Genomic DNA, 13,605 nt, shown 5'->3' with positions numbered 1-13,605 from the left:
ATACACACACACTCCTTGTATGATCCCTGTAATACCTACACATTCCTTGTATTATCCCTGTAAAACACATTTATTCCTTGTATGATCCCTATAAAACACACACATTCTTTGTATAATCCCTGTAATACAGAGACACTCCTTGTATGATCCCTGTAAAACACAAACATTCCTTGTATTATCCCTGTAATACATACACATTCCTTGTATAATCTTTGTAATACACACACACTCCTTGTATGATCCCTGTAATACCTACATATTCCTTGTATTATCCCTGTCAAACACATCCATTCCTTGTCCCTGTTAAACACACACTTTCCTTATATGATCCCTGTAATACATACACATTCCTTGTATGATCCCTGTAAAACACAAACATTCCTTGTATTATCCCTGTAATACATACACATTCCTTGTATAATCTTTGTCATACACACACACTCCTTGTATGATCCCTGTAATACCTACACATTCCTTGTATTATCCCTGTAAAACACATTTTTTCCTTGTAGGATCCCTATAAAACACACACATTCTTTGTATAATCCCTGTAATACAGAGACACTCCTTGTATGATCCCTGTAAAACACAAACATTCCTTGTATAATCCCTGTAATACAGAGACACTCCTTCACTATTGCACACCAGAGGAATAACATTATTCTGTAATTCATAATAGCAATATCATTATGTATGCAGACAAAAAAATAGGTGCATTACTCTAGTCAATGGACACATCGTTATGTATGCTTCACTTTTAAACGACGTTTAAGGGTGTTTCTATACAAACCATTATGGAATGCTTTGTACAAATAAAGCCACCGGTCTGGCATTATCGGCAATGGGATTCAATTAAGCATTGAATGGCACAGCTTTGATACGATGGACTATAAACAATTGAAATGAACTCAACCCTATGTGAGTGGCACTTTCATAGGGTTGACTTGAAACTTCAGTAATCGATCATAAATAAGAAAACTTGCGAAATATTAAGTTATAATGCCCAAAAGTTTTAATACGATGGAATATATACAATTGAAATTAACTCAACCCTATGTGAGTGGCACTTTTGCGACTGAAATGTTGTCATAAAGTCACAAAAGTGCCACTATCATAGGGTTGAACTGAAACTTCCTTTATCGATCATACATAAGAAAATTTGCAAAATATTAAGTTATAATGCCAATAAGTTTTGATATGATGCCCGCCTTATCGACAGTCCACACAATTTCGTTCAATAGTTTGAACAGCGTATTGTCGCGTGCTGATTGGCAAACAAAGTAGTACTTTGAAATTTTAACAAACACTTCAAATTTATTCCTCAATTCAGTATCAATTCAATTGCGTATGATATGTCTATAGGGTGATTTAAGTTTATCAATAGAGCTCTGATCTGAAAGTTAAATTTGAAATTGTTTCGATTTTTTCCCGGAACAAATTTCGCGCATGGACAAATACAGTGAACACCGTAAATCCGACCTTGCCCTCCACGAGGGAGTTATTTTTGGAAGTTAATTCGAACTTTTCTCTTTGCTCATTTTGTGAAGAATCCAGGCGTGAATGTATTTGTTGATTGTATGGGAACCTGACAACAGTCGTTAGATTCTATAACACCATCGTTATTTGACATGTCGTCAGAAACTGAGGAACCGTGGATCCGAGACGCGTGAAACTGATAGCGTTTGAAGTGAGTGATCTTGCGACGGAGCATAGGTTCGTTACAAATGTCTGAAATGTTTATGTGTGCTGTGACTGATATCAGTAGGTCTGTAACATAGGTGTCAGTAGGTCTATAAAATATGTGTATTTCAGACATTTGTAACGAACCCCTGTTGGTCAGTGCAGTGTAACAGACGATATTTCTGATAAATTGCATGAGCGTTAAAATTGTTTCCATTGCCGGCATTGGTGATTTCAACCGATATGCATTTTGTACGAGATTGCAGACTTTGTCCTTGTTTTCGTTGTAATAAAAGTGTTTTTTATTTTATTTTTCCTTTTGCACATAAATTTACAATGACATTGTCAAATCTCACAATGCCCAGCGATATTTTAGCAGCCGTCATGTTTATTTATATTGGATATTGTAGTTCCGGTCAGTGTTGTATTAATACGCTAAGAATTGTGTCTCGTGATGCATGGTAATTAAAGTCCCATCAACGACACAGCTTTCAAAGAGGCTATATAGTGACAATGCCATGCAAATGTAAATATTTTGGAATTAAAAGCACATTATGAATACCGACAAGATACATTTCACTGTTAATGCTCGCTTACTTTACTGTTAGAATGCTTCCGGTGGCTGCTGATCTGTGGTTTTTTATGTAATGATAACTGTGTACAATGAAAAAACTTTAATCCTTTGCCGAACCCGAGTCCTGATGTAGAGGTACGTGGTAATACAATGGTCCACACAGATCTCTGGTCTGTAGATCGTGTACACTACGTCGTAAAAGTTAGGTGAATGATGGTCCGACCACACAAAACTAAAATTGAGGCACATGCTTTCTCAATGTCAAGTAAATTTAAAGATTTAAATTATCAACGCCAATTCAAAACCAGGAAACATGCTTGGATAGGATTATACACTGCCCTGGATACAATTATAGACCGACAAGGAGACATGCTTGGTGGCATTACCCCAAAAACGCAATATTAACCGACAAAAAGGAATTTATCGTTAAAGATTATAAACTGTAACTATTAAATAGCTCGGGTAACAGAACATGGTACATTGTATGTACATGTAATCCAACAGTTACAATTCACCATTTTAATGATAGGGCCAGAAAATTGACCGCAGTCTTCAGTCTTAGGATTTCATTCCATGTGTTCAATTGCCGGTACATTGTACACGTATACTACAACCCTACCAATAACATGATGCAGCGGAAGTCCTAAATGGTAGCGGTATGTGATAAATAGCCACAATAACGACGTTCTTCTAGTGCCCTATGTGCTGCAGGGCAGATAACACGTATTCATTCTTTATATACATGTAACACTAAATCTGAATTATATTTCATTATATTTTGCTGACTGTGACACCTTAAGCTGAATATAATATTGACTAAAGTAGATACCTGGATATATATGGTGAAATAAATGCCTGATGAGGACGGAGTCTGTATCGTTAATAGACTTTGCATGAGTGTTTAAGTCCGTGGATTGGCTGACGCCTGATTTTCAAAAAAAAAAGAATCTCTTTTTTTTGAGGGGCGAGGTTAAAGAAGAAGAGGGGAGCAGATGTGCACTCGGTTACGTTAGTAATTATAATTATCGAAATACTAAATTTACAATTTTAAACTCGAATAAGCTTTAACCAAGCCCTCCAAGTTTTCTATACATTGTCACGTGATGGTGTCAGAGATACTGCTGACACGGAAAAAAGGAATGAAACAATAGCAAACAAACGTAAAAACGTGTGTAAACACTGTAACTACTATGAAATCATTGAGGTATCAAATAGGGTACTCACCGCATCTCGTGCGGGCTTTCCATGATGTACTCCAGGTCGGACACGGATCCGGGATCGTCCGGTAATACCAGGGGCATGCGCTTCTGGGAGGGGGATGCTGGGGAGGAATGAGACTGGTAAGAATCAGAGTTCCGGCCACACACAGCCAGTTGTCTCCGGACATTAGTCACTTTACTATACCTCTTGTTGTCGAAGTATCCAATCGAATGAGGCCGCTGGGGCATCCGTTTGGAAGCCCGCTCACGGCGTACCACCGACTCAACCTCGTTTACGTCAAAACTAGAAAAGGGTTTAGATGTAGGCATATCCTTTCTCCTGAACGGTGACTTTTGCATGTGTTTGATGATAGCATTGTAGTCCCTACCGTAACAAGGGCTATGTATGTCACCATTTACGTCGAACTCACGACTCGCTCCCACACCTATCTCAGGACAGGAGCGAAGAGACTGAAGAGACGCGTCACTGTGAGAGTGTCTGAGGAACGGAACCTCCAGCAGACCACGCCCTGCCTCCTCGTTACTTCGTTGACGTACGTACTCCACATGTTGCTGTTTTGATTCACAACTTTTCGACTTTTTCACGTAATTCCCATTCAGTTCGAATTGCCGATTGATGAAATGGTTCATGTTTATGTCGGGACTAGGAGTCATATCAGTTCCGGTAGTTGACGCATGCTCATCAGGGGAACAATTAGACAAGGATGAAGCACTGGAAGATCGCGACAAAACGACGCACTGGTCATGCTTCTTTGTAAGGAAATTGTGTCTCTTTTTCTTGGCTTGCGATCGGGCAGACATTATATCTGTCTCTGACGAATACCGAGACTTGTAGCCAGCTAGTCCGTTGTCACGCCGCGGCCAGCTGTGACCAAGTCGTTCCCCGTGGGACGGGCGAGATTGATCCCTGGAGGCATGCCTGTGGTTCGTCTGCAGGGGACTTTGGTACGATTGCTGAATACATCTTTGCCCCTCCTTACTCGGTCGTCGAGGAGGGAGAGGCGGAGGTTCGTCAGTTTCGGCGGCTGACTCCCCTTCCCTTTGGTCTCCGCGGCTGTCTTTCTCGCCGTCTGTTTTAGTTTCACTTGTTTTGTGGCGTTCTGAAAATAAAATATGACCGAACAAGTTAAGGCAAGACAAATTTTGATTTCTTTTGCAACATGTTACACCCTAAATGTCGTATTTGATATAAGTACATGTAGCTACATCAATGAAAACGAATTTGAACCATTGAACAAACTAACTTTAAATACCCATACACACCTATAGCGTATTCTGGTAGAGACATTTCTCCATAAATAGATGTTCAAGCAAATTTTAAAGGAAATATGATGAAATGTTTTGCTCTATGTACAACTCTGCTTTGTAAAGGCTAAGAAATGTAAATCAGCCGCCTTAACTAAGAACGAGTTTACTATGTATGTGTGCAAACACACCCTGTGGAGCGTTACTGATAAAATGGTGTCCAAACATGTTTGGACACCGTGGATTTACTGATTCCAGTAACTAGCTTTCAACGATAATAATCTTCTATCGTGACACGAAGTGGGACATGAGCTTCAGTATAATCATTGTAATGTAAAATTAATATGTAGTTTCATTTTCTTACGTTCAATGCCGACTTTACTGTATTTAGTATCTGACCTCTGACGACGTGTAATTTCCAACATCGATACAACGTTATCCCAGCCAGTGTAATACTTGATGTTAAGTAGAGACCACTGGGTCCAACCTTTCATTAAGAAACTCAAAAACTGGATTTTCTAGGGTTAGGGTTAGAACCCTAACCTTAGAAATATAGACGATGTCCAACACAAAAAACGCAAATAACATCGGATACTGAATATTGAAACATTATGTTTTTTGTACGCACAATTATCGAATGTATTAGTTTTAGTAGACACACTCTTAATTGTGAACACAAGTTAACGACCCAATTTTTTTTTCTATTTCCGTAAGTTTTACAACTTATAGGATTTCAACAAATAATTTCATATAAGTATAACATAAAATTACATATTACTGGCACATTCATCACAAATCAGAAGCAACAACAACATCATCGAAATCATAATTCATCGCTTTCATCATCATCATCATCATCATCATCATCATCATCATCATCATCATCGTCGCCGTCGTCGTCGTCGTCTTATAACTCATCGTCATGAAATAATCATCTCTTTAAATCAACATTAAATACTACATCATCATCATCATCATCATCATCATCGTCATCATCATCATCATCAACAACAAAAACAACAACAACAACATCAACAACAAAAACATTGAGTATTTACCATCTTAAACATGAAAGATTGTTCGAACAAAACATGGACATGATATGATTGAGTAATACCAAATTAGGTAAAACAGACTAATAAGTTAAGCAATCGTTCGTTTGTTAGCTTCAATGATAAATTTACCTAACAAATTCAGTTCTTTTACATTGTGTGTATTTACTAATTCGATAAGTTTGAATACAGATGGTTTTTGCCAGTAATAATTTTAAATATATTTTCTCATTAGATCTAGATGACGTGGGCAGGTAAATAGAAAATGAAATTGATCTTCTATCTCTATTAGGTCACAGTTACTGCAATATCTATTATTCATTGCAATAGTCCTGTATCTTCCCGTTTCTATTGCAAGATTGTGAGCTGACATACATAATTTGATAATCATAATTCGACGTTGTTTTGGTATAAACTTTGTTAAATAATATTGCAACATCACGATATCTACCATATATCTATAGAGATCACATTTACTTGAGATGGCCAACGAGTTGAATAAAGTTTGTTTTGCCTGATCATATATCCGCTGTTTAATAATAGGTAGTAGACAGATGTCGGTAGATCCCTGCCTTATCCATATATATCCAATCCCTAGTTCAAATAATTTATGCTTTATGAATAATAAACAATTTCGTTTCGGGTTTTCCCTCCAAGTTTCTTTCAATAAAAACTGATATGCTTCTTTTAGAATACAATTCTCACAATTTAACAACTTAAACCAATATTTAAACATTCGAAGCATCTGATTGTTTGCCAGAGGAAGTCGTCCAAGCTCAAAATATACCATAGCATTGCACGTAGATATTGTAACACACAGTATATTCTTACAAAATTCCATATGAACCCTTTCTATTTCAACTCCTTTATAACTACCAAATATTTCACAGCCATAATATAATATACTACTCATATATGTGTCAAAGAGGTGTAGCATAATTTTGATGATTAAATGAATGTGTTTACATTTAGATCGTAAGGCAAAAAGCGCTTTACGACCTTGCTCTGCTACATGTTTAACCACAAAACTGAATTTGTTATTAAATCTAAACAGAACCCCCAGATAACAGAATTGATCCACAATTGAAATTTTGTTGCCGTTATATACCCAGCTTTCTGATTCTCTAATAATTCCTCTATTTCTGAAAACCATGATTTTGGTTTTATCGGTATACCAACACGAGAAGCTCACGATTAGAGCCCGCGATGTAACCACCTGATCTGACAATGTGACATCGACCCCGACACTGTCATGCATGTTAGATATAAAATTAGTCAATGAAAACAAAATAAACATATAATGATCGTAAACAATATTACTAAAATCAACAGCCGGAAATAAAGAATTATATTTCCGGGAGACGAGAATGTCATGATGTCCTTGACATTTTGTGTCGTTGACCTACTATGATCTACTTTTAGATTCCTTCATTTTTTATGAATATGCTTCAAAATATGCTGTTTTGATTTTTGGCTTTATGCATAAAACAAAATAGCGAATTTCCGCATGTTTCAGATCATACGATGAACACAATGTACCTTATACAAAATGTAATTATCCGCATATTTCACATAAGAAGATATACCGTATACAAAATGTCATTATGTCAAAGAAAACAAAATAAATATAGTATGATCGTAAACGATATTACTAAAACAATCCATTGAACTAGCCGGAAATGAATAACTTAATTTCTGGAAGACGAAAATGTCTTGATTTCTTTAATATATTGTGTCGTTGTCCTACTATGATCTACTTTCAAATTTCTCCGTTTTCTGGCATGTTTCACATAACAAGACATACCGTATACAAATGTAATCATGCCCTGTTTAATGGGAGACGCGTGTCCAAGTCCCGACTGACCATGGTATACATGATGTACTAGGTGTCCACCGTGTGGACCGTAATACCGTGTATTTTATATACGGTAATGTCAGTCCTACATGTGTATCTGACAGGTCAGTGGTCAGTTATGGTCAGCATAACGACACGGACTAATGGTTGTTATTGCTGATATTATATTGACCGAGAACTACAATCGTTGTCTTACATATGTACATGTATATACAAGTAGTTCTAGACAATACACGTAATACAGCACTGTGCAGTCAGGAAACACGCGTCACTCCCTTGTAATGTTTTATAATAAAATACCTATGTCTTTATCTGTGATTGTTTATAATGCAGTTAACTGTTTATTATACCTGTACAATTTACGACACCTGCTTATATTTACATTACAGGTAACTGAGTATAATACTGTTAACTGTTTACGACACCTGAAATCTTTAACCGTAAGTGTTACTATACAGGTAACTGAGTATAATACTGTTAACTGTTTGCGACACCTGTAATCTTTCACCGTAAGTGTTACTATACAGGTAACTGAGTATAATACTGTTAACTGTTTGCGACACCTGTAATCTTTCACCGTAAGTGTAACTATACAGGTAACTGAGTATAATACTGTTAACTGTTTACGACACCTGTACTCTTTCACCGTAAGTGTAACTATACAGGTAACTGAGTATAATACTGTTAACTGTTTACGACACCTGTAATCTTTTACCCGTAAGTGTTACTATACAGGTAACTGAGTATAATACTGTTAACTGTTTGCGACACCTGTAATCTTTCACCGTAAGTGTTACTATACAGGTAACTGAATATAATACTGTTAACTGTTTGCGACACCTGTAATCTTTCACCGTAAGTGTTACTATACAGGTAACTGAATATAATAATGTTAACTGTTTGCGACACCTGTAATCTTTCACCGTAAGTGTTACTATACAGGTAACTGAATATAATAATGTTAACTGTTTGCGACACCTGTAATCTTTCAACGTAAGTGTTACTATACAGGTAACTGAATATAATAATGTTAACTGTTTGCGACACCTGTAATCTTTCCCCGTAAGTGTAACTATACAGGTAACTGAGAATAATACTGTTAACTGTTTACGACACCTGTAATCTTTTACCTGTACATGTTACTATACAGGTAACTGAGTATAATACTGTTAACTGTTTACGACACCTGTAATCTTTTACCCGTAAGGGTTACTATAGAGGCAATTGTTTATAATTCTTCTGATTTCGACATCTGCTTTAATTATACCGATAACTTTGTAAATGTTCAAGAGACCAGTAACTGTTTACAAAAGTGATTACAGGTTACTGTTTACAATAGTGATTACAGGTAACTGTCGTGCTAGCTATCCCTCGATAGATACGCCGTGCTAGTTATCCCGTGATAGATACGCCGTGCTAGCTATTCCGTGATAGATACGCCGTGCTAGCTATCCCGTGATAGATACGCCGTGCTAGATACGTCGTGCTAGCTATCCCGTGATAGATACGCCGTGCTAGTTATCCCGTGATAATTACGCCGTGTTAGCTATCCCGTGATAGATACGCCGTGATAGATACGCCGTGCTAGCTATCCCGTGATAGATACGCCGTGCTAGCTATCCCGTGATAGATACGTCGTGCTAGGTATCCCGTGATAGATACGCCGTGCTAGCTATCCCATGATAGATACGCCGTGCTAGCTATCCCGTGGTAGATACGCCGTGCTAGCTATATTATCCCGTGATAGATACGCCGTGCTAGGTATCCCGTGGTAGATACGTCGTGCTAGGTATCCCGTGGTAGATACGCCGTGCTAGCTATAGTATCCCGTGATAGATACGTCGTGCTAGATATCCCGTGATATATACGTCGTGCTAGGTATCCCGTGATAGATACGCCGTACTAGCTATCCCGTGATAGATACGTCGTGCTAGGTATCCCGTGATATATACGCCGTGCTAGCTATCCCGTGATAGATACGCCGTGCTAGCTATCCCGTGATAGATACGCCGTGGTAGCTATCCAGTGATAGATACGTCGTGCTAGCTATCCCGTGATAGATACGTCGTGCTAGCTATCCAGTGATAGATACGCCGTGCTAGGTATCCCGTGGTAGATACGCCGTGCTAGCTATCCCGTGATAGATACACCGTGCTAGCTATCCCGTGATAGATACGCCGTGCTAGCTATCCCGTGATAGATACGTCGTGCTAGGTATCCCGTGATATATACGCCGTGCTAGGCATCCCGTGATAGATACGCCGTGCTAGCTACCCTGTGATAGATACGCCGTGCTAGCTATCCAGTGATAGATACGCCGTGCTAGGTATCCCGTGATAGATGCGTCGTGCTAGCTATCCCGTGATAGATACGGCGTGCTAGCTATCCCGTGATAGATACGGCGTGCTAGGTATCCCGTGATAGATACGCCATGCTAGCTATCCCGTGATAGATACGTCGTGCTGGGTATCCCGTGATAGATACGTCGTGTTAGGTATCCCGTGATAGATACGTCGTGTTAGCTATCCCTAGATAGATACGCCGTACTAGCTATCCCATGATAGATACGCCGTGTTAGTTATCCCGTGATAGATACGCCGTGTTAGTTATCCCGTGATAGATACGCCGTGCTAGCTACCCTGTGATAGATACGCCGTGCTAGCTATCCTGTGATAGATACGCCGTGTTAGCTATTCCTAGATAGATACGTCGTGCTAGCTATCCCGTGATAGATACGCCGTGCTAGCTTTCCCGTGATAGATACGTCGTGCTAGCTATCCCGTGATAAATACGCCGTGTTAGTTATCCCGTGATAGATACGCCGTGTTAGCTATCCCGTGATAGATACGCCGTGCTAGCTATCCCGTGATAGATACGCCGTGTTAGCTATCCCGTGATAAATACGCCGTGCTAGGTATCCCGTGATAGATACGTCGTGCTAGCTATCCCTAGATAGATACATCGTGCTAGCTATCCCGTGATAGATACGTCGTGCTAGCTATTCCGTGATAGATACGCCGTGCTAGCTTTCCCGTGATAGATACGTCGTGCTAGCTATTCCGTGATAGATACGCCGTGTTAGTTATTCCGTGATAGATACGCCGTGCTAGCTATCCCGTGATAGATACGCCGTGTTAGCTATCCCGTGATAAATACGCCGTGCTAGGTATCCCGTGATAGATACGTCGTGCTAGCTATCCCTAGATAGATACATCGTGCTAGCTATCCCGTGATAGATACGTCGTGCTAGCTATTCCGTGATAGATACGCCGTGTTAGTTATTCCGTGATAGATACGCCGTGCTAGCTATCCCGTGATAGATACGCCGTGCTAGCTATCCCGTGATAGATACGCCGTGTTAGCTATCCCGTGATAAATACGCCGTGCTAGGTATCCCGTGATAGATACGTCGTGCTAGATATCCCGTGATAAATACGCCGTGCTAGATATCCCATGATAGATACGCCGTGCTAGCTTTCCCGTGATAGATACGCCGTGCTAGCTATCCCGTGATAGATACGCCGTGCTAGCTATCCCGTGATAGATACGCCGTGCTAGCTATCCTGTGATAGATATGTCGTGCTAGCTATCCTGTGATAGATACGCCGTGCTAGATACCCATGTGCTAGATAGCCGTGATAGATACGCCGTGATAGATTCCCCTTGCTAGATTTCCCTTGCTAGATGCCCCGTGATAGATACCCTGTACTAGATACCCCGTGCTAAATACCCCCGTGATAGATACCCCCTTGTTAGAAGCCCTTTGCGGGATACCCCGTGATAGATACCCCGTGCTAGATACCCCTTGATAGATACCCCTAGCTAGATACTCTGTGATAGATACACCGTGCTGTATATCCTGTACTCTCTTTCAAGGTTATACTACTCGGTATACAGTATAACACGTCAATATAAGTGTATTATGTAGATTAAATTTGATTCAAAACAGTATTCATTTTTTCGTCATATACATTATAATGGATGTTAAAATCATCGACACACATATTATGGTTGTGTGTGGTATAGATATATATGATAATAGAAGCTATAGACGACATCAATCACCCACTAATATAAACAGGTACTTATGTACAGTAATGCCCTGTGGGGACTCGATGTGAAAAACCTTCACGTACCTAGAAATGTAAAGATAAGTTATACTTCTATCTCCGATACATGCTATCACAATATAAGTATCAAGTCCGTGTCCCCGTGTCTCTTATCGCGAGGACGCTGAGAAACAGGGATGTGGGGTCAAGGTCGGGAGTGTTATCATTTTACGTTTTACCTATCAGGTTTACATCTTAAGGTACACACTTCATCAGGTTAACAAGTTAAGGTACACTTCTTTACGTAATTTACACGGAGGTAGCGCGTGCTACCTATATCTCTGTGTATATTTGTTAAACTTACCTCTACAAAATGCTGATCGAATTAGTTCCCACATGATAAATGGCCACGAAAACCAAAATTCACATTCCACGTTAAAAAGTTGTCTTACTCACAACCATCACCTGGGCCATCGTACACACACCTTTCCATGTACATCCTCACAAGACATGCTGCTTGGCCTTGTAAAAATGACAAAGCCAATTGATAACGTATATATACGTATCGGTGATAATCACAGGGTCCCGACTGTCACAGTGCCAGAGTGGGGCGAACACCCCGACGGCCAACGTCTATATAATGGTGGTGTAATAAACACTTATAGAAATCAGTAGCGAGCTGGACAGAGGTAGATATACGGGTACAGTTTTGTATAGTGCGCTATTCTGATGACAAATCGCACACATTCGGATACTTTTGGACATCTGGTGACAACTCCGGACACATGTAGGAAAATTTCCAGATAACTTCGGTCGAATGGATCAAGTTTTGACCCATCTATCCACGGACTTATAATCTAATTCCGTGATCTAGCCGATAAATGTTGTTTTTATTCGCAAACACATTAACAGATTTACTGAAACAACATTTACAATCAAACACAAAGTTTGGGACAATAATAACTTATTATTGTGGTGTGTAAACAGGACCGTGTGTACTGTATCACAGGCCAGTATTCCACACCTGCCACACATTATCACAGGCCTGTATTCCACACCTGCCACACATTATCACAGCTACAATCGTTTCAATTATTACCACGACAGGTACATAAATATAGAGACCCGCGGGTACAATTCACCGCGGACTTACTCTAAAGCACAAACTACGACTCTGATTAAATCCCCATCAGACAAAGAACTCCATTATAAGCGAACTGTGTCAAATTGAATTAAACAAGCGTCTGTTTATTCACTTATTTTTCCACGAAGTCTATGTGTATGCTTTTGAAAACGAACATTGACATTTTGTGACGTTTCGCTAACACTATTTTTTGTTCTTTCAAAGGAATCTCCTTTAATTTCCACATTTTGATATTTACCTTACGGACATTATAAAACAGGTTCTATTGAACGCAAATCAAGAACTGGTTAGAGATCAGAGACACGGGGTATACCTCTCAGTCTTAACGGGAGATAACTCCTTTGTAGATTCAAGTCATTGGTAATACCACACAATACTAATGGGGAATTACTTGTATGCATTGTTCGGTTACAGACATGAGATATGGGCTATACTACACATTCTTAATAGAACTCGTATGTATTGATGGGTTGCATAAGTCATCGGAGTCATGGGAAATACCACCCATTTCTAATGGGAGATAACTCTTGTATGCATGTAATGATAGGCTGGAGATCCGAGTTAAGGGTTATACATGTACCACCCATTGAATTTCACATTGGATCAGTACAATGACACAACACAGTACATTAGTCGATTAAACTGGTTTCCCTCTTGGAATTGTTCGACGGAACCGTCTGATGATGTAACCATGGGTGGTCGGATGGCGCAGTGGATAAAGCACTTGCATTTCACCAAGGTGGTCGGGGTTGGATTCCCCAATCGGACTGCCCGATCATCCGTGTT

General features: G+C 39.6%; 1 protein-coding gene across 1 annotated transcript in view; it reads right to left on the bottom strand.

The window, feature by feature from the left end:
• Positions 1 to 12,243, bottom strand: part of LOC110456176 — a gene marked incomplete at its 3' end in the record, with an annotated part of 65,095 nt that extends 52,852 nt beyond the window's left edge. The window contains exons 1-2 of the mRNA XM_021506747.1: positions 12,040 to 12,243; positions 3,479 to 4,574 (exon numbers count right to left, since the gene is read on the bottom strand). Coding sequence (XP_021362422.1) covers positions 3,479 to 4,574; positions 12,040 to 12,073 — 1,130 coding nt within the window. The remainder of the gene's footprint in view (positions 1 to 3,478; positions 4,575 to 12,039) is intronic.
• Positions 12,244 to 13,605: the final 1,362 nt, after the last annotated feature.

The sequence above is a fragment of the Mizuhopecten yessoensis genome, unplaced genomic scaffold (genome assembly GCF_002113885.1).
Source record: "Mizuhopecten yessoensis strain PY_sf001 unplaced genomic scaffold, ASM211388v2 scaffold8541, whole genome shotgun sequence".
NCBI lineage: Eukaryota > Metazoa > Mollusca > Bivalvia > Pectinida > Pectinidae > Mizuhopecten > Mizuhopecten yessoensis.
Note: the sequence above shows the minus strand (reverse complement) of the source record. Positions and strands in the feature narration are given on the sequence as shown.